Raw genomic sequence first — 21815 nt, forward strand, 5'->3', positions numbered from 1 at the left:
GTCCAACAACTTTTCGACGCGATTCCTTTTTTACGCGAATTAATTTTTATGTTGTTTATTGTATTTTATCTTGTATTTAAATATTATGTTATGTATTGTATTGTTATTTGTATTTAAATTAAATTTTTCATTTTACAATTTTAATTTTATGTATTCTTTATAATGAAAATTAATAATAAAATAAAATTTTATTATTGATGAAAATTAGTAAAAAAAAAATATTACTAATGTGAAATTAAAGTAGTATATATTATATAATATATTTTTAAAATACTAGATATAACATTTAAAAATATTATGAACATTAAATATTAAATTAATAAAGTATATGTAAAATAATATATTAATTAGAAAGTAATGAAATATTAATAAAATATTGAAAAAGTTAAATAAAGAGTTTGAATAGTAGTTTTCAACTCTCTAAATTTGAAGAATAGAGAGTGATTTGGAGTGTCCATGCTCTATTTTACTCTCAATATATAGAGAATGGAGAGTAAAATAGAGATGGATTGGAGATGGTGTAAAGACTCTAATATTGACTATTTAAACAAAATTGAATTATTATTATTTGATGGGATAATGCCCAAGTACCCCCTCAACCTATGCCCGAAATCTCAGAGACACACTTATACTATACTAAGGTCCTATTACCCCCCTGAACTTATTTTATTAATAATATTTTACCCTTTTCGACCTACGTGGCACTATCTTGTGGGCCCAACGATGGTTGACTTTTTTTTCAAACTAGTGCCACGTAGGCTGAAAAGGGGTAGAAAATTACTTATAAAATAAGTTCAGGAGGGTAATAGGACCTTAGTATAGTATAAGTGTGTCTCCGGGATTTCGGGCATAGGTTGAAGGGGTACTTGTGCATTTTCCCTTATTTGATTCTAAAAAGGAAATTATGCCAATAAAAGTGGACGGAGGTAGTATATAACAATTGTGAGGTATCTGATAATACTCACTCAACTCCAAACCTTAGTGGATCACTAGTTAAGTTTTTTTGTCAAATTTAATTACCAGTCTTAAAAAATGGTTATAGAAATATTTTGCTATATAGTTATCATTGTGACAAACAAGATACATGAGGTGAGTTTGAAGAAGCTTTTCCTTTAACATTATTACAAGTAGCAAAAATCTTTTTTCCAGGCTCAACTGAAGTTATGTATATATTCTCCAACTCAACATTAGTGCAAGCTGTGCTATTACTACAATTCATCTTTATTGCTAGCTTGCTGCTTGTAGTTCCATATATTTTCTTGTATGTTACATTGCTCACTTTAACTGCACTTACCTGTTCAAACATTTTTAAAACAAAAAATAACTTTCAAATTTCTATCTTCTCTAGAAAATTTAAAAATAAAATGATATTATATTTTATTTTATTTTATTTTCACCTGAGGTTGACATGAATGGACACTATTGCAATAATTTTGATCAATAATGATTGGGTTTTCCACATTTTTGAGGTTAATATTCTCAAAATGTATAGATCTAGCATATCCTGAACCACCCTATGAACACATAAGAAGAGATATTTTAGAGAAAAAAACAACATAGGCATATAATTATTTTTTAAAAAAAATACCACACTAACATGTGTAAAATGAAATGTGATACTTTTAGTTACCTGCCATGTCTTAATTCTTACACCATTTTGGGTATCCTCTAAGTGGCAATTCGTAATATAAACGTTTTCCACATTAGCAAATGTATTATTTGGACCTAAACTTCCAATACTGCATACAAATTATAAAATTGTATTAGTTAATAAACTGAGTTTTCTATTTAGAATTAAATAAAATAGTAAAATGTTCATGTTCTACCTTATACCATGACCTGGTCCACATCTAATACCAGTAATATTGATATCAGAGCATCCAGTATTGATGCCAATGCAGTCATCACCTGCTTTGTAAGTTCATTAATTTTCGCGTAAGAAATCAAAAATTATATATAATTAATATTAAACAGTTATTTTCAGTAGAGAAAAATTAAAACATTATATGCAAGCTAGTTTACCTGTTTGAATAATGGAGTCTCTAATTTGAACTTGTCTAGAGAAAAAGATATCGATACCATCGGTATTACGACTATAATTTGGTGCACTTATATGAATATTTGAGATCGTTACTCCCTTGTTATAAGTAAGAATTATATGGTCCCTTGAACTATTCACTAGCTTTATTCCATTCAATCGAAGTCCATTACAGTAATTAAATTGAACAACCTACAAAAAGGAACAGATGTGCAAAACCAAGTATTAAATCAAATTTATTTTATTATTAAAGGATAGATAACTTCCATATTGGATTAATTTTAACAAATTTGAAAGAAGAGAGAAAAAGAAAATCAAGTAGTGATTCGTACTAGACGCACGCAGCCCTGTATTTCACTATAAGAAATTAGCTTTGACTTAAATAACAAAAATTTCATACTAATCTCATTTAGTGATGAGTAACATGAAAAATCAATGAGTTAGGAGCTATTTCGCGACCAACTACTGATAAAATTACATAGTTGATTTCATGTTTCTGCAAGTGAATTTGATAACCATGTTATTTAATTGAATAGAAAGTGATTGCATGCATTATATGAAACTACATACCGTTGGTTTAGTGCAAGTTCCGTTGACCTGAAATGAATAATCTTACATGTAAGTATATTTATGAAAGCAATTAAAACATGGTTTGAAACTGTTTTAGCTTGTGGCACGCACCCTGGTACGGCTAGGAGTATCCCACCATCGTTGACCATTGCCATTGATAGTACCAGAACCATTGATAAAAAGACCAGCAACTCCTGTAAAATAAATCCAACATACATTTTCACAACCTGTCCATGCCACTGGGTCCTTGGGTGCTACAATGGATCCTAATAACTGCAAACCATAAGCTTAAACTAATAAAAAACTTTCATTCATATAATCAGGACACTAATTAGGTTCTACAAAAATAATTTTTAACAGCAATAAGTACAATTAAAATAATGTTGAAGCAGCTTATAACTTACTTGTAGATGAATATTGGCTGACTTACAAGGCCCTTGAAATGTTATAGGCCCTACTAGAAATGATTTTTCACTTGGTATAAGTATTGATGGATTTTCATCGCTACACGCAGCTCTCCAAACTTGTTTGAATGCCTATAATCGATCATGGAATCACAAGTTATAAAACATTGATCATTGTATAGAAGTTGGGAATTCGTTTTGCACAGTATTTTTCAAGCATATGAGGAATCAAATTACTTGAGTGTCATCGTGCACTCCATCTCCAAAAGCGCCATAACATGTTACATCAAAAATACCAGCAACACTTCTTTCAATAAGAAATGTAGTAATACAAATCAGAAAGATAAGTGCTTGGCCCTGCAGAAACAAAAACTATATAATTATCATCGTAACAAATATTAGGGTTGGTGAAACAAGTCAAACATTATAAGAATTCAAAAAAAATTCCATAGCATGTAGCTCAATTAGTTAGTTATATGAATTTTTACTTTTTAGTGAGGATTGAGTCTTCCCTTTATAATCTCCTTTCCCATTTGGGTGATTATTCGATATTTCGATTCAATTTTGATTTTTCTTTTTATTTCAATCTTCTAATTTTCAATTACAGAGTTCGTTTGAAATTGATTTTTTTTCTGCTTAATAGGCTTTTTCAAGTTTTATGTTTTATGACTTTTTTGTCAGATTTTTTAGCCTAATGGGCTAAAAAGCTTTACAAAACCTACAAGAATTCAAATTACATTCGTACCCCAATCACACCAAATTTTCGGTTAAACTAATACTAATGTATAAATTTTGGTTAAATCAAATTATCGAGCTACTTACCAAAAACCAACCAGTAACACCAAAGTTACAAAAAGTTATCAATTGATACCGGAATGAAATCCAAAAAAACAAATCAATTCAATTCAGTTGACTATTCTGATTTTTTTTAAAAAATTATGAAAGAAAAAACTTATTATGTTTAGAAATAAAAACCCATAACTAGTGTATAATAAGGAGTCGAGAAGATAGAGAATTTTGAACTTCTAGTCAAAAATTCTCTGTATACTATATCATATATTCACACATAAAAAGTTTTAAAAAATCAGTCCTTTCCTATTTATTTTTTAATTTATACAACTGACATGTTCCTTCAAGAAAATTCTATAAAATTGAAACAATACACTAAAGATTAGTATGATGCACAAATCAAGATATATGGCTGACATAATAGATCATTTTCACCTTGAATGAGATGGAAAAAGAAGATGGGCTACAATAATTGCTTAGTTAATGTTCCAAATTAAGAAGTGTTTGACCATAATTTTTTTTGAACATACCAAAATTGACTTCAAAGCTTAATATTGAAAATTCCACAACTCAAAATTGTTTAAATTGGCTAATCTATAATCAAATTTTGTGAGGGATATTGATAGAGGATAAATATGTTGATTCAGAAATCATTAGTTTAATTGATAGTGAAAATATTCAAGAATAATTGTATTTTACTTCACGTCATTTGACTACATTAATAAATAAATAAATATAATACACAATTTGTCTTCATTCATTTAAGCAAAATCATTATAATGTGGATACCATTGAAGACATTTACAATAGAAAAGTTTGATCAAAATCAGCCAAAAATATTTTTAAAAAATAAATTATGCGTGATTTAATGATTTAATAAAAAAATTACATAATTAAGAAACCTGAGGAGAAAGATCCAAAAGAATTTGTGTATGAGTTAGACCAAAAAAAATATCTTAGGGGCAAGTGCAACTATATCTAATATGTTTTCAATTAGAAATAGAGATGATTTTATTCTCTGTAAATAAAAACTTCTATTTAATGAGAAATGAATGTACAAGTACATCCAATTCAACACAACTGACCAAAAGCACCAAAAAGTAAAAAACAAAACAACAAATAGCAAAAAAAATAGGAAAGAGAAGAGGAAAGTGAAAAGCTAACGATCAGAACAGAAAGATTTTTGCAGTATATTCATCACGTGAATTTTCTTACATCATTTCTATAGTACCTCAAATTTTTCTAGACTAAGGATTGAATTTTTCTATAGTACCTCAAGTTTCACTCATTTTTAATAAACTATAAATGAAAAGATAATTTTATAAAAAATTAATTCTTTCTATTTCAATTTATGTGATATTTTTCATTTTCAATTTAAATTTGATCAAACGTATTGAATATTTAATTTTTTAAAATTAAATTTATATATTTATAAATTACTTAAAAAATATTATATGTCATATTAATAAACAAGTCAAAGTTATTAAAAAATATATAGAAGATTTATAATAAAAAATAAATATATATAAATTTTAGAATTGGGACAGAGAATAACAGGGAAACAACAACGATTACTAGTAAGGGTAATTAAAAAGTAATATTAAAATTATTCAATCATTTCATGAAGTTAGCAAGTATTATCGTGTATTTTTCAAAGAAAAATATTTAATAAACAACCATTGTTGAACGGAAAAAATTTCAATATCCATTAAGCTAATTAAAAACTGAACAATCAAATCTGAAAGAGCTGAAGAATACGAACCTCCATAGCTGATTACAGGAACTGGACTCGGACAGGAGCCTGTGGGCGAACGATCGAAGGAATTAAATTGTAGAAACAGTTTGGATGTGTGAATTATGGCTGTGCCGGTGAATCAGATAACCGATATGAATTTTGTTAGGCGGTGAAGTAAGTAAATTTATGAAGCAAACAATTGTCTGTCTGAATGGGGTCACTCTTGTACGGAGGCCGAAATCAGTGGCCCTCTAAATTCTTAAATCCCAAATTTCACTAAATATATTAGAAAATAAAGGAAACAAGAAATGACTCTCTTCCATTTCTATTCAAAACAAAAATTGTCAACATTCTAAATGCAATAAGTGTTTTTTATTTGCAACTGGTTTCTAAAGTTGTTAATATAAGTTAAATATGTTGGATTGACTTGGCTTAATCCTAAATTTGATACGGTTGTTACAATATTTGAAGCTCAATTAAGAAACAAGTTTTTTTTAATCTGACCAGAATAAATTTATCGATTTGTTGAGATTATGAAATATGAATAGAGTTGACATGTGGGTCAAATAAATATTAATTAAAATATAAAAAAAATAGAGTATTACAAATAAGAAGAGTCTGAACACAAAAAATTTTGAAGTTTGAAATATTATAATTTAAATACAAATTATATTTATAAAATGTGTATTACATAAAATAAAATTTTCCTAAAATTTCTAGGAGTTGCTACATAGGTCGTAGCCATGAAATATTGTCATATTTTTTAGTGTTTTATTTCGATCATTGAAAAATAATCATGTTTTTATTTTTATTTAGTTATTTATGCTTTCAACTTGAAATCAAACTTAATTAAATATTATAATGATAATTTTATCTGTGAATTTGATTAAAAGGTGGTAACATGACCCACGTACTTGTGGGCTGGACCTATCATTTCCTGATTCATACAAAAAATTGGCTAGCCCGATCTGATCGATCAAATTTCAAAGTCTTATGGATTAGTCCGGATGGGGTAAGTCATCTCATGTTGACAACTTTATGGTGGTTTCATATGCATTTCATCATTTTCAATTTTGTCGTCAACATTATTTTTCAATGGTACCCACAATTTCTTCTAAGGTCTCTTTTGAACATGTATCATTTTCGCCCATCCAATAAGTTATTAATGTCTATTTTATTGTGGAAATCATGATCATTAATCATGACCTCAAGTTTATTAAAGACGTTTTCAAGATTGGTTCATTAAATAAATTCTCTGAAATATCATCTCCAAACAAATTTTGTTATGTCAAAACTCTCTTTAAATTAATAAGTATTAATTTATTGATTAAATTATACCTTTATAAAATAATAATATTTCATGATTCACTTATATTAATTTAGTGCTAACCAAATACAGCTACAACTTTACATAAATTCAAATAAGTGAAAATATATGGAATAAAGTAGAAAAATTTTATGGTGGGAGAGGTCCAAGTATGACTTGGTGTGTGAGGCATTATTTTTTATTAAAAAAATATGTAGGTCCCACATTTTCTATTCAACTTTGTTGTTTCTCTCTCCTGTCTTACTTAATTTTATAAACCGAAAAGGCCTAAAATATCCTCGAAGTATTGAAAATGGTACACAATTACCTTTCATCCACCTATTAGCCCCCAAATATCCTTCACATCCACCTTTGCGTAAATTTACCCCTTTATTAACGGACTAAAATTAAATAATAATTTTAATGACGTGATACTCAAACATTGATTGTAATTTAATTATTTAAAATAATTTTAAACCACCCATTACTTTTTAAGTCAACATATGTAGATACCTCTAACAGGTTTAGCCCCATAACAATAGCTAAAAAGGAAGCAGCCACGGGCAATCCTTGTCCTATTTGGCCATATGCCTTTCCAGCATATGCAGCCGCAATACCCAATAATGCTAGTGTGGTTGCCAATCCCAGTGCAAATGCAATTGAATCTCCAACAACCTATACACAAGGATTGCCTAAGTGTTAAGAGAGAAAATTGAACTAGTACTATATAACTTCACAGATTTAAACATATAGACAATAATAAAACACAAAAATATATAATAATAGAGATATCAATCGATCAATCGAGAGAAGAAAAGAAAAGAAAAACAGAGTAGATTATGAGTGCTTACCTGAGCGCGAGAGAGGAATTTGATTTGATTATTAGGTGCTTTGTTTTTTGGAGTTAAGCTTTTGTTTGTGTTTTGAAGTTGGAAAAAGTGTGAATCAAAGAGAGAGAGAATGAAGAAAGATGAGCAGAAATTGTTGGTATTTAGTAGCAGTAGAAAGGAAAGAGAGAGGGAGGAGAGAAGCTTTTCTTAGTTAAAATGGGTTGATTTAAAATTATTTTAAATAATTAAATTATAATTGATGGTTGAGTGTTACGTCATTAAAAATTATTATTTAATTATTTTTAATTTTGATCTGTTAATGAAGGGGTAAATTTGGACCCAAAGATAGATGTGACTGGTATTTGGGGGCCAAAATGTACCATTTTCAATTCTTCGAGCATATTTTAGGCCTTTTACCGTTTTATAAATAAAAAATTTTGTGGGTCCTATTATTTTTATTTTACATTGTTATTTGTTTTTTCCACACATTTTACTCCACATTCGTTCACTTGTCCATTTTTTTCTTTGCCTTCTTATTATAAAAAAAAATCTTCTATTCTTCTTTCCTCTAATATTTGAGATCAATTTTCAGCTATGAATTTATTTATTCAATTTTTATATCATTTATATATTTATCTTTATCATATTTGACAATTAACAAGTATATTATTTTTAATTTCTTAAAGTACATAAAGTATGAAAATAAAAAATGGTGAAAAAAATTACAAATGAAAAATAAAATGTTCATCTACGAAATAAAAGTCTAGATAGTCAATTAATTAAATTAATAATTTTTCTCATTTTGTACATGCATTTATGCATGATTGATTGATTTTTCACTAATCAGATTGAATTATTTCATCAATTTTTTATATTTATAAACCATACCAAATTAATGAAATTAGATTTTTTGATTTTCTTAATTTTTTAATCTTGATTTGAAAATTTTTACAATAAAATGAATTTTTTTTATGAAATATAATGTAAATATCATACTATTTTGTACCATTATTATTAATTTAATATAACCATTGTTAACAGTTATATCAAAAATAAAATTAACATATTTTTTATATATTAAAAGTATTCAAGCTCTATTATATATATTATAAATAAACGAAAGTGAATAGAAAAAAATAATTTATATAAAATTAACATATTTTTTATATAACTTTTAACAATGGTTATATTAAATAAATAATAATGGTACAAAATAGTATGATATTTACATTATATTTCATAAAAATAAAATTCATTTTATTGTAAAAAATTTCAAATCAAGATTACGAAAATTAAGAAAATCAAAAAATATAATTTCATTAATTTGGTATGGTTTATTAATATAAAAAATTGATGAAATAATTCAATTTGATTAGTGAAAAATCAATCAATCATGCATAAATGCATGTATAAAATGAGGAATATTATTAATTTAATTGATTGACTATCTAGACTTTTATTTCGTAGATGAACATTTTATTTTTCATTTGTAATTTTTTTCTCCATTTTTAATTCTCATACTTTATGCAATTTAAGAAATTAAAAATAATATACTTGTTAATTGTCAAATATGATAAAGATAAATATACTAAATATATAAAAATTGAATAAATAAATTCGTAGCTGAAAATTGATCTCAAATATTAGAGGAAAGAATAATAGAAGATTTTTTTTATAATAAGAAGGCAAAGAAAAAAATGGACAAGTGAATGAATGTGGAGTAAAATGTCCGGAAAAAAGAAATAACAATGTAAAATAAAAATAATAGGACCCACATAACTTTTTATTTATAAAATTAAGTAAGACAGGAGAGAGAAACAATAATGTTGAATAGAAAATGTGGGACCTACATATTTTTTAAATAAAAAATAATGCCTCACACACCAAGTCATACTTGGACCTCTCCCACCATAAAATTTTTCAATAAAGTAGGGCGTTGAATTGAAAAGGCCGAAGATAATTAATTGCATTTTTTCATAATCCGTACTAACTACTTAATTAAGTAGGTGTATTGATGTTTCTCATGATGTGGGGTTGTTGGGTTATATTATTTTTTTAACAAATGCTTATTTAAATAAAGTGAGATGTTTGCTCAATTTTTTGGTATAAACAATTTATTTTTTTTGAATATTATATATATGTAGAATGAAATTGTAATTAAAATTCTAAAGTCACCTAAAAAAATTTATTTTCTACCGTTTTTCTTTAATACAAGCAAGATACGATGTCAAAGCACTGTCCTATGCAATAAAAAAAATACTCCTAATAAACAATTTATTGAAAAAAATGATTGAGGCTTAATTAAATATTTAAAAGATCAAAATATAAATTTGAAGAACTAAATTCAGTAAACGACGAGGATGAAAAATAAGAACACATGAATTGGCCAGCATAAACTTGATTTATTATCTTTTGTGAATCGGTAAATATATTTTAATTTTAATCGTAGCTTCAATATAAACTTCGGACACCAAAGGAAAAAATAAAAAAATATTATATTTTTTAATTTTATCTTGAAATCAATACACTGTTTAAAATTTTAATGCCTATAATATTAGGGAATGATAAATAAATTGTGCCTAGAATATAGGAATCAAATACCCACACTATAGTTAGTTAAAAAAGACCAAATATATAAATAAATTTCTAAATCGAAAAATCTTATTTTGTATAACTAGTACTAGTTATATGAGGAGATATTTTATTATTATTATATTTTGTTCGTGGGACTCCTACTTTATTTTCTTCTTCACCTTTTGTTTCTCTTTCCTACTCTCTTTTTCTTTGCTCGTTTTTTGTAGATTTTTTTAAAGTCCTATTTGAAATGTCAAATTTGATTACTATCTTAATCTGTTCGAATAAAAATAATAAGTTTTTTTTATTTATTTTAGCAGAATTTTTTTTACAAATTATAATTTTTATTAAATAATATTAAAGGTATGAGTATAAAAATATTAAAGTTAATTCTTCGGATGATAATTAATTGACCACTAAAATTATTTTTTTATTTTTCCTTCCATTTTCATTTATTGTACTTAGAAAAAATTTACCTTTATATTTCATTATTTTTTTACTTTTACTTTTTGACCCATTAAAACATAAATATTTATTTATTTATAAAATAATTTTCATCTTATTTTAAAATTGATTTTGACCATTCATTTCATATCTTAAAACATCAAGTATAAAGAAAATTCAAAAAGGAAAATTTTGAACAAGAAACACAATTAATATTAGCAATAATATATTATCGTATCGATGCCAAGCAAATAAAGAGTTTAACAAATATAAAAAGACTAAAAGATAATTGGGTCTTAATATCATTAACATATTATTATAAATATTAACTATTTAGATATATTAAGTGGTTATAAAATAAACAAAAAATAAATTTAAGAATTAGAAATTGAGATTGAAACCCAAAAAATAAACTATGACCAAAATTCAAACAGTACAAATTAGATTGTATACTTAAGTGTAAGAATTAAGATCCGTTGAATTTTTGTAGTTTAATTAGTTGATATATGAATTTTGTAAAAGAGTTAAACAAATGCATTGATGTACATTGAAAATATATTGAAGCATATAGTATATTATGGTGAGGATTACATACTAGATTATAGCTAGGAAGGATTAGTTACAAGTTAGTTACAAAGTTGTTAGTTACAAAGTTGTTAGTTAGTTAGTTGTATATAAATGATGTATTGTGTGACATTGAAGTTTAATGAAGAAATTTTCTCCCTTTCAATTGTCTTGCATTCTCTCTGCGTGATCTTGAGGTCCAACAGAGCTTTGGCTATGGATTCTTGTTAGAATCCATAAGCTTTACATGGTATCAGAGCCACTGATTCTGTAAACAAGAAGACAAAGTTGTTAATTCGATGGTTTCTACTGGAGATTCAGCAGGGGAAATCACAGGAACATCAATGGCATCCACGACCATTGATCATCTTCATCCTTTGTACTTGCATCCATATGATTCACCTGGCTCACTCAACATTGAAATCATGCTTACAGGAACAGATAACTACACTTTGTGGAGCAAAGCAATGCAGTTGGCTTTGCTTGGGAAGAACAAAGTAGGATTCATTGATGGAACAGTGAAATGAGATCAGTTTTCAGGGAGTTTGGCTCAACTGTGGGATCGATGTAATGCCATTATTGTTTCATGGATTCTGTGCAATGTGAGTAAAGATCTACACAATGGTATTCTTTTCTATTCAGATACACATTTGATTTGGGGAGATCTAAAAGAAAGATTCAACAAGATCAACAGTTCTCGTGTGTTTCAGCTACATAAGGAGATCTTCACACTTTTTCAAGGTGTGTCTTCTATCTCAGTATACTACTCAAGACTCAAAGATCTTTGGGATTAATATGATAGCATCATGCCATCACCAGTTTGTAATTGTCTTAAGTCTAAAGAGTTTTTTGAGCATCTACAATATCAGAGAATGTTGCAATTTCTCATGGGACTTAATGATGGTTATGCTCAGGCTCGTAGTCAAATTATGTTGATGCATCAACTTCCTAGCATTAATCAAGTTTATGCCATGATAAGTCAAGATGAAAGTCAGAAACTAGCAGCAAATTTAAGTAGGTCAATGCCAGAAAGTTTAAATCCTACAGCAATGTATACATCAAGATCTAATTCTAGGAATAAGAAGCCATACAATCCTAATGCCTTCTGTGACTATTGTCACATGAAGGTGCATATGAGAAGTGATTGTAGCAAACTACTGAAGTGTGATCATTGTCACAAAACTGGTCATGTGAAGCTGGATTGTTTCAAACTTATTGGATATCCTTCAGAGTTCAAAGGTAAGAGAGACACAGTTGTTGCAGGGAACTCAACCTATGAGGAATCATTTATCCATCAGCATGCTCCACAACCTACTCAAAAGGAGTTTCATCCAGCTGCAGAATCTGGGATGATGCCAATGCCAATGTTTACACCACAACAACATCAGAAACTCATTCAAATGTTGAATAAAACAACAGTTGGTGATACACAGTCTGTAGCTAATATGGCAGGTAACTCTTACTTATTTAAGGATGATTCATTACAGTGGGTAGTTGATACTGGTGCCACACATCATATGATAAATGATGCTAAGTATTTACATTGTGAAAGACTGATAGAAAATGCAGGTAGTGTTCAGTTACCTACAGGAGATTCTACAAAGGTTTCTCACATTGGAGATTGTTCTATAGGAAAAGGTGATATGCTTAGACAAGTGCTATGTATTCCAGATTTCAAGTTCAAACTTATGTCTGTTTCAAAAGTGACTAAAGATTTGAATTGTTGTGTCACCTTCTTCCCTCATTACTGTGTTTTTCAGGATCTCTCATCTGGGAAGGTGAGGGTGACTGGTAAAGAAAGATATGGTTTATACATGGTGGATACACAAGTAGCAGATATGCCTCAGAAATGTTTAACAGCAGTACAAGATATTAAAGACAAAGCTATTGTTTGGCATCAAAGGCTATGTCATGTACCTATGAGTGTAATCAGAAAGATTCCCAGTTTAAATAAGTTTGGTAGTAAATTTGTACTGCATGATTGTGAAGTTTGTCCACTTGCTAGACAAACTAGGCTGCCCTTTCCTAACAGTACTAGTAGATCAACAAATGTTTTCCAGCTGGTTCATTTGGATGTTTGGGGACCATATAGAGTTGAAACTTTTGATGGTATGAGATATTTTCTTACTATTGTTGATGACTATTCAAGATGGACATGGATTTTTCTAATGAGTTTGAAGTCAGATGTTGTTAGTTTGTTAAAGCATTTCTTTACAGAAGTTAAAACTCAGTTTGGCAAAAAGATTCAGAAAATAAGGACAGATAATGGTTCTGAGTTTTTTAATTCTAATTGCAATGAACTTCTTAAATCACATGGTGCTATCCATGAAAGTTCTTGTCCATATACACCTCAACAGAATGGTGTAGTGGAAAGAAAACATAGACATATTCTAGAGACAACAAGAGCTATTAAGTTTCAGGCTGGTTTTCCAGATAGATTTTGGGGTTTATGTGTTCAAGCTGCAGTGTATGTGATCAACAAAGTGCCTTCTACTAGTTTGAGTGGTGTATCATCCTTTGAGAAACTATACAACAAGCCTCCTTCAATTGATCATTTAAGAGTGATAGGTTGCTTGTGTTTTGCTACTACTCTTACTAAGCAAGACAAGTTTAGTCCTAGGGCAATAAAATCTGTCTTAGTGGGGTATGAGACTACACAAAAGGGCTACAAATTGTACAATTTGGAGAGTAAAACATTCTTTGTTAATAGAGATGTAGTCTTTGTTGAGTCTGTGTTTCCCTTCAAAGAAAATTCTACATCATCAGCTGATCCTTTTTCCAATACAGACTTATTCAATTATGATGAAATGATTACTATAGTGACACAACCCACTATATCTCATTCTAGTTCAGATAGTGTTGATCCACAAAAGTCAGTCCATCAGGATGTTCCTATAATAAGAAAGTCTGCTAGGAGTGTTAAACCTCCAATCTGGCATAAGGATTACATTACTACAAGTGGGACTAACAGATGTTTGTATTCAATAACTTCAGTACTAGATTATTCTGGACTGTCCAACAAGTATCAAAGTTTCATTTCAAAGTTCTCAGTTGAAAAAGAGCCAGCTACCTATGAAGAAGCTATACAAGATGTTAGATGGGTGGATGCAATGCAAAGTGAGGTAAAAGCTGTAGAAGATAATCAGACTTGGGAATTAGTAGACTTGCCAAAGAACAAGAAGGCCATTGGCTGTAGATGGGTTTACAAGGTGAAGTATAATTCAGATGGTGGTGTAGAAAGATTCAAGGCACTGTAAGGTCTGTTATTTCACTTGCAGCTGCTAATCATTGGAACATTCATCAAATGGATGTGTACAATGCCTTTCTACAAGGAGATCTCTATGAAGAGGTATACATGACACTGCCTCAAGGATTTAGTAGAAGGAAAAACAACAGCAATGGAAACAATCAAGTGTGTAAATTGCTAAAATCACTCTATGGCCTGAAACAAGCATCAAGGTAGTGGAAAATCAAGCTTACACATACCTTGATTGAATCAGGATTTCATCAAAGCACAAGAGATTATTCTTTGTTCACAAAGAGAAAACAAGACAAGATAATGATAGTTCTTATATATGTAGATGATCTGTTATTAACAGGAAATGATCAAGCAATGATTCAGCAAACTAAGGAGAGGTTACAACAAGCTTTCAAGATCAAGGATTTGGGAGAACTAAGATACTTTCTTGGGCTGGAATTTGCTAGAAATAATGCTGGAATTCTAATACATCAAAGGAAGTATGCTTTAGAGCTCATATCAGACATGGGGTTGGCAGGTGCCAAACCAGTCTCAACTCCAATGGAATTGAATCAAAAACTTACTACAGTTGAATTTGATGCTAGTATTTCATCTAGATGTCCTGATGAAACATTAAAAGATCCTACAGGATATCAAAGGTTAATTGGGAGGTTGTTGTATCTCACAACTACTAGACCTGATATATCATTTGTTGTACAGTGCTTAAGTCAATTTATGCACTCTCCAAAGACTTCACATATGGAGGCTGCAATGAGACTAGTTAGATATGTGAAATCAGAACCAGGACTTGGTATTTTGATGGCATCAACAGGGGGAAATGATTTGCAGGTTTTTTGTGATGCTGATTGGGGTGCATACATTAATAGTAGAAGATCAATTACAGGATACTTGGTACAATATGGAGGTTCACCTATATCTTGGAAATCTAAGAAACAAGTGACAGTGTCTAGAAGTTCAGTAGAGGCAGAATATAGAGCAATGGCATCTACAGTTGCTGAAATTTTTTGGATTGTTGGTTTGTTTGATGAACTTGGAATCAAGATTAATCTTCATGTGCCATTGTATTCAGACAGTACTTCTGCGATTCAAATAGCATCTAATCCAGTGTTCCATGAGAGAACAAAACACATAGATATAGACTGCCATTTCGTGAGGGAAAAGATACAAGAAGGATTGGTTAGTACAACACATTTGACATCATCTGAACAGCCTGCAGACATATTCACTAAGGCACTTGGACGAGATTCTCATATACATCTTGTATCCAAGCTAGGAATGAAGAACATCTTCATAGTTCCTAGCTTGAGGGAGGGTGTAAAAGAGTTAAACAACTGCATTGATGTACATTGAAAATATATTGAAGCATATAGTATATTATGGTGAGGATTACATACTAGATTATAGCTAGGAAGGATTAGTTACAAGTTAGTTACAAAGTTGTTAGTTAGTTAGTTGTATATAAATGATGTATTGTGTGACATTGAAGTTTAATGAAGAAATTTTCTCCCTTTCAATTGTCTTGCATTCTCTCTGCGTGATCTTGAGGTCCAACAGAGCTTTGGCTATGGATTCTTGTTAGAATCCATAAGCTTTACAAATTTACACTTTTTTAGTTTTATTATTATTAATTTCTTCAAAATCATCCAAAATTTGAATTTAAATTATACATATTATTTTATTTTTTTGATCATTTATTTTTAAATTTAAAATTTCTCAGTGAATTTTTAAATTAAAATTATGTTAAGACTGAAAGAGTTAAAGAGCTGAAAAAAGAAGACAATGTGTGATAAAAAAGAAAAAGCAACAGAAAATATTAAAATGGAAGGAGGGAAAAAGTAAAAAAACTGAAATAGGTGAATAGTGGGCAGTACGTGGATTCCAAAATATACAAGTGACAGCCAAAGAGGGCCTCATACAAATGACAATAAGTGTGCCTGGTACAAAAGTTAGGGCCTCATACAAATGACAATAAGTGTGCCTGGTACAAAAGTTATTGCGTTTTTCCCGTATCTCAACTATGCTCTTTCTTATTGAACTATTAAATTATCATAATTTATTTATTTTAAATTGGCTAATCTAGAATCAAATTTTGTGAGGGATATTGATAGATGATATATATGTTAATTCAGAACTCATTAGTTCAATTAATAGTGAAAATATTCGAGAATAATTGTAGTTTATTTTACGTCATTTAAACACATTAAAAAATAAATAAATATAATACACAATTTGTCTTCATTCATTTAATCAAAATCATTATAATGCGAATACCATTGAAGACATTTACAATAGAAAAACTGATCAAAATCAGCCAACAATGTTTAAAAAAATAAATTATGAGTGATTTAATGATTTAATAAAAAAATTACATATTTAAGAAACCTGAGGAGAAAAATCCAAAAGAATCTATGTATGAGTTTGAAAAAAAAAAAAATCTTAGGGGGCAAGTGCAACTATACCTAATATGTTATCAATTAGAAATAGAGATGATTTTATTCTCTATAAATAAAAACTTTTATCTAATCAGAAATGAATGTACAAGTACATCCAATTCAACACAACTGACCAAAAGCACCAAAAAGTAAAAAACAAAACAACAAATAGCAAAACAAAAAGGAAAGAGAAGAGGAAAGTGAAAAGCTAACGATCAGAACAGAAAGATTTTTGCAGTATATTCATCATGTGAATTTTCTTACATCATTTCTATAGTACCTCAAATTTTTCCAGACTAAGAGGTCGTTTGATACAAAGATTAATAATGCATGGATTAGTAATGCTGGAATTGGTAATGTAGAGATTAGTAATGCAGGGATTGGGGTAATGCAGAGATTAGTATTATCAAGTGTTTGGTTCATTGTTTTTAAACTAGTTTTGTGTGTGCTTTAAAGCTCTACAAAAAACTCTTTCCAATTATACCCTTGAGTTGTTATGAAATTTTTGTATTTCATGTAATTGGGTCAAGGTAGATGATTGACGGATAATATTATTTTTTCATAGCATTTTTAACTAGATAGGAGAATAAAACTTTATTATCATATTCACTACGTTCTCACTTAAATTATTTAAGAGTAAATAATTGTCATCTATAAATCGGAGTTAATATCTCAAAATATCACACAAATATAATTATATATAGGAAAAATTTATTGAACTTTGTTTTGTATCAATAAATCTTTTAAAAAACTCTTTATCATATAATAAAATAAAAATAAACAATAGATATAGCAAGATTAATTAAACTAATTTTATAATCGAGATGTTTTATTTATATGTATATGCTCTTGTTTTAGACTACTTGTGTAATGTTTAAGGAACTCCCGTTAAGAGACAATATTTGACTTATGAATTGTTCTTAAATTCATACATCAACATTAGCATATTAGTTGGATTATCATATTTTATATTAATAATAAGTAATTAAATAATTCATGTTTTAGAAACAAAAAAGTTATATCTAAATAATAAAATTTGTAAATTAATTTATTTAAATAAATTTATTAATATAAATATAAAATCAAGAAAATAAATAAAATGATTAAAAGGATTTGAGAGGTATTTTTGTCTTTATCTCGATTAGTCTCATGGTATTAAATTAATACCACCAAATAGAAGGTATTAGTTATACACCCTCTAATACCATGTAGGGTGTATAACTAATCCATGGATTGATCCAAAATTCCTACCAAACATAGAATTAAATAATACCACACTTAATACTTGGACTATTTTCCCTAATACTCCTTACCAAACGACCCCTAAGAGTCATACAAGTTTTTATATGTGTATATAACCTATATGTGTATAAGGTTATATCAAGTGATTCTTAATTGGGCATAAGTGTGAAGGTTAATTCTATAGTGAAACCACAATTTATAGATGATTTAAGGTCATAAGAATTTACTAGCACAAAGTTAAGTTGTAAGACTTCATTACCAATTGAGTGTGAATATAAGATTTTAGTTAGATAAATTTATACGATCATATTTCCTATAATATAAAGAGTTAGGTGGTCAATAACCTATCAAACTAAAGGTCAATGAGTTCTTTTTCCAACGCCACAAAATTTGCATTAATCAGTGTTTGAAGTAAAATATTATGCTCGCTTAAGTGAAGCCTTGTTAGCAGTGACGGACCCAAGATCTTTCGTTCAGAAAATTTGAAAAATAAAAGCATAAACGTGTAAACAAATCAACAAAATAAAATTTCAAGAAAGTAGTAGCATATAGTTTATAGGTACAAAAAGTTAGTTTCATTACAAGAAACCCGAAACTAACATAAGGGGTTACAGTGAAACAAAAAGTTTTTAGGCCTTTAAAATATGTCAATCTAGAACTAGGATGCTAAATAGAGCAAAAAATGGAGCTAACTAGAACAAAAAAATTAGCACTTCATAATATCTCACTATAGGACTAAAGTGCTAACTACAAACACCAAAAAAAGGTCAATACTAATACTTCTCAAATACATTTACAATACTATTCGACGAGGTTTCATTGCTTGAAACGATAAAATAATATCATCAGTTGAAACATCATTAAACGCACCCTTCTCCATAAAAGGAACGATGCAACAGCTCAATAAGTCATCATTCATTTGCTTTCACACTCATTCTTAATAAATTCCATTCCAGAAAAAGCTCTTTCAACGAATGCAGTGTCAACCGGCAGAAGTAAAACGAATTTCACCAAACGAAATACAAGAGGATAACATGAATATTTTTTTGTCTCAATCAATCTTTTCGAAAGCTCACAAAACCCATGTAAATCAGAGAATCTTTTATCGATATCACGGACATCGATAATGTAAGTTGCTAGTTGATTCTCAAGTTATCACATGCTAAGTTCATCAAAGTCATCAGGATATAATTCTTTCATTCTCATTATATTTTGGATATCAAAACTTGAAAATGAGTCTACCGGATTCAAACAAGCAACTCCATAAAGCAACTCAGTTGTCACCTCATCAAAATGATCATTGAGTTCTTGCAATTGCCAATCAATTATTTACAAAATACTTCAACACGATAATGATGAAAAATAGTATAATCAGCAGATTTACGCTGTGATCTTCCACAATTAACATACGGCTCATCAAAATTAGGCACCACAATATTATACTTGATACAAAATGCAGAAACCTCAGCAACAAATAAATCTCGTCTTTCATTTTCCCTCAATTCTTGTAGCCTTCTCTTAGCCTTAACAAGTAGCATGACATTTACAATGTCTTGCTCCTTTTTTTTGTAAGCATGTACCAATATCATTGTAATTCCTAAAACTTCTTTCATCAAATGCAACCTCATAAGTTTGAGCAATTTTGATATATCCTATTGCCTTAAATCTTTCATCCATAGAATGTGCATATTCAACAATACTATCATGAATGTCCATAATTGTACCAAATTTGAGAATAAAACAATTAAAAGATTTGAAGTGAGATCCCCAACGAGTATCGCAAGCTCTAGAAATACCAACTTCTTGATGCAAGCCTCTGCCCGTTTCAAGCTCACCCATATCAAAAATTTCTTGAATTTTTTTTGAGATTCTCGATAATCATCCATACATTTATAAGAAACTGCTAACACATTAAAAATATATGAAACCAAATGAACAAGTTCTCCAACTTTAAGACATCTTTTAGAAACACCAACAAGAGTTAATTGAAGTTGATGAGCAAAACAATTTATCGAATAAGCCGACCTACTTTTTTTCTTAATCAACATCTTAAGACCATTGGTATCACCTTGAATATTACTTGCTCCATCATAGCATTGTCCATGCACATAAGATAGACTCAAGAATTGTTGAGAAAGTAAATTGACAATTGTTTCTTTTAGAGATAAAACACTAGTATCTTTAACATGAAAAATCTCAACAAGTCTCTCCATCACAAATCCTCTTCTATCAATATCGTAAAACAACGGGAAAATACCTAAGTACCCCCTCAACCTATGCCCGAAATCCCAGAGACACACTTATACTATACTAAGGTCCTATTACCCCCCTGAACTTATTTTATATGTAATTTTCTACCCCTTTTTAGCCTACGTGGCACTAGTTTGAAAAAAAAAGTCAATCATCGTTGGGCCCACAAGAGAGTGCCACGTAAGATAGAAAGGGGTAAAAAATTATTAATAAAATAAGTTCAGGGGGGTAATAGGACCTTAGTATAGTATAAGTGTGTCTCTGAGATTTCGGGCATAGGTTGAGGGGGTACTTGGGAATTATCCCTAAAACAATCGTCATTTGCTCTTTGCGTGAAACATCAAAAGATTCATCAACTAATAAGGAAAAATAATCACCATTTAGTTCCTTTATGATGCCTTTAATAGTTTCATCTTGCAAGCAAATACATCTTTTTGAATCTTTGGACAAGTAATTTGGTCATTTTGAGGAGTATTTTTCAATAAAAAAATACGAATTTCATCACACTTTTGAGCATAAAATGAAAAAATCTCAAGAAAATTAGCTCTGGTAAGTGATAATTTAGATTCATTATGACCTCGAAATGACAAGCCTTGTTTCACAAGAAGTCTCACTAAATCAATTGAAGTTGCTAAACGGATTCGACACCCATGCTTATCTTGATTAAATTGTTTCTCAAATGAAGCATGAATAGATTGTTGTTGTTGTATTAAATCTTCACATTTTCTTTTTGACTGATTGTGAATGCTAGTATGCCCACCAACACGCGTTTGTAAACTAGACATTGTATGCCAACTCCTAAACCCCACACTAAAAAATGTTTCACCTGTGCCTTGAAGATTGTTATTTTGCTTGAATAAATAACAATACAAACAAAAGGCTGCATCTTTAGTTATACTATACTCTAACCAATCAGGAAACTCATCAAACCATTTATGATTAAAACGACGCATATCTCCAAAAATGTTTGTTTGTGGAAACTCTCTTAATAGAGGCTGACAAGGTTTTTTTTAGATAAGCTCTTCTAATAGCATCATGATGATTTGGATGAAATTCCAATATATTACTTCTTTCACCTGGATCAGCCTTTAAAGAACTTAAATCAAATTCTTGAGAAGAATGTGATGGTACTTCCAAATGATTATCATTTTCTTCCCGATTAGGTTGATTTTGAGCAATAGAACTTGAAGTTGATACTTTTAAAAAATAGTTATTCATTGACTATGAATCTATACAAAATAGTTAAATTATTAAACACATTAAAGATAACGTTTTACAAATTACATTAGACATTACCTTCAAAATTCAAATGGTTCATAATTCTAGTAACAACTACCAAAGAAGGAATAGTAAAAGAATTAAGAAAACTTATAATTTA

The 21815-nt window shown here is 29.2% G+C and overlaps 2 protein-coding genes and 1 pseudogene across 5 annotated transcripts; 1 reads left to right on the forward strand and 2 right to left on the reverse strand.

Annotated features, from left to right (window-relative positions):
• Window positions 1-1036: 1036 nt before the first annotated feature.
• On the reverse strand, window positions 1037-7885 carry PGcat (polygalacturonase). Of its 4 annotated transcripts, none has more exons than XM_069287624.1 (12): window positions 7694-7885; window positions 7356-7517; window positions 5564-5662; window positions 3250-3369; window positions 3013-3144; window positions 2720-2881; window positions 2609-2635; window positions 2023-2230; window positions 1827-1908; window positions 1631-1739; window positions 1398-1514; window positions 1037-1294 (listed from the first exon to the last, which is right to left on the reverse strand). In XM_069287624.1, the coding sequence occupies exons 3-12, from the start codon at window positions 5567-5569 to the stop codon at window positions 1064-1066; spliced, it is 1194 nt and encodes a 397-aa protein (XP_069143725.1). In that variant the 5' UTR covers window positions 5570-5662; window positions 7356-7517; window positions 7694-7885; the 3' UTR covers window positions 1037-1063. The 4 variants fall into 4 exon arrangements, with proteins under 4 accessions (XP_069143725.1, XP_069143724.1, XP_019070574.1 ...); XM_069287623.1 differs by having other exon boundaries at window positions 5564-5602; window positions 7694-7859; XM_019215029.3 differs by lacking the exon at window positions 5564-5662 and having other exon boundaries at window positions 7694-7879.
• A 6928-nt stretch (window positions 7886-14813) lies between these two features.
• Window positions 14814-15863, forward strand: LOC109120891 (uncharacterized mitochondrial protein AtMg00810-like). The gene has a single exon (XM_019215141.1). The coding sequence runs from the start codon at window positions 14814-14816 to the stop codon at window positions 15861-15863; it is 1050 nt and encodes a 349-aa protein (XP_019070686.1).
• A 3239-nt stretch (window positions 15864-19102) lies between these two features.
• Window positions 19103-21554, reverse strand: LOC112942060 (uncharacterized; annotated as a pseudogene).
• Between the last annotated feature and the right edge of the window lie 261 nt (window positions 21555-21815).

Source organism: Solanum lycopersicum, chromosome 8 (genome assembly GCF_036512215.1).
Source record: "Solanum lycopersicum chromosome 8, SLM_r2.1".
In the NCBI taxonomy this organism is placed as follows: Eukaryota; Viridiplantae; Streptophyta; class Magnoliopsida; order Solanales; family Solanaceae; genus Solanum; species Solanum lycopersicum.

Bases quoted from the DNA above. Each gene is read 5' to 3' on its own strand.
- LOC109120891 (XM_019215141.1), top strand. From the start codon at position 14,814: ATGATAGTTCTTATATATGTAGATGATCTGTTATTAACAGGAAATGAT.
- PGcat (XM_019215029.3), bottom strand. From the start codon at position 7,376: ATGGGGCTAAACCTGTTAGAG. The intron at 1,515-1,630 runs GTAACTAAAAGT...ATGTGTTCATAG, and splicing joins TAAGAATTAAGACATGGCAG to GGTGGTTCAGGATATGCTAG. The intron at 1,295-1,397 runs GTGAAAATAAAA...ATGTTTGAACAG, and splicing joins TCCATTCATGTCAACCTCAG to GTAAGTGCAGTTAAAGTGAG.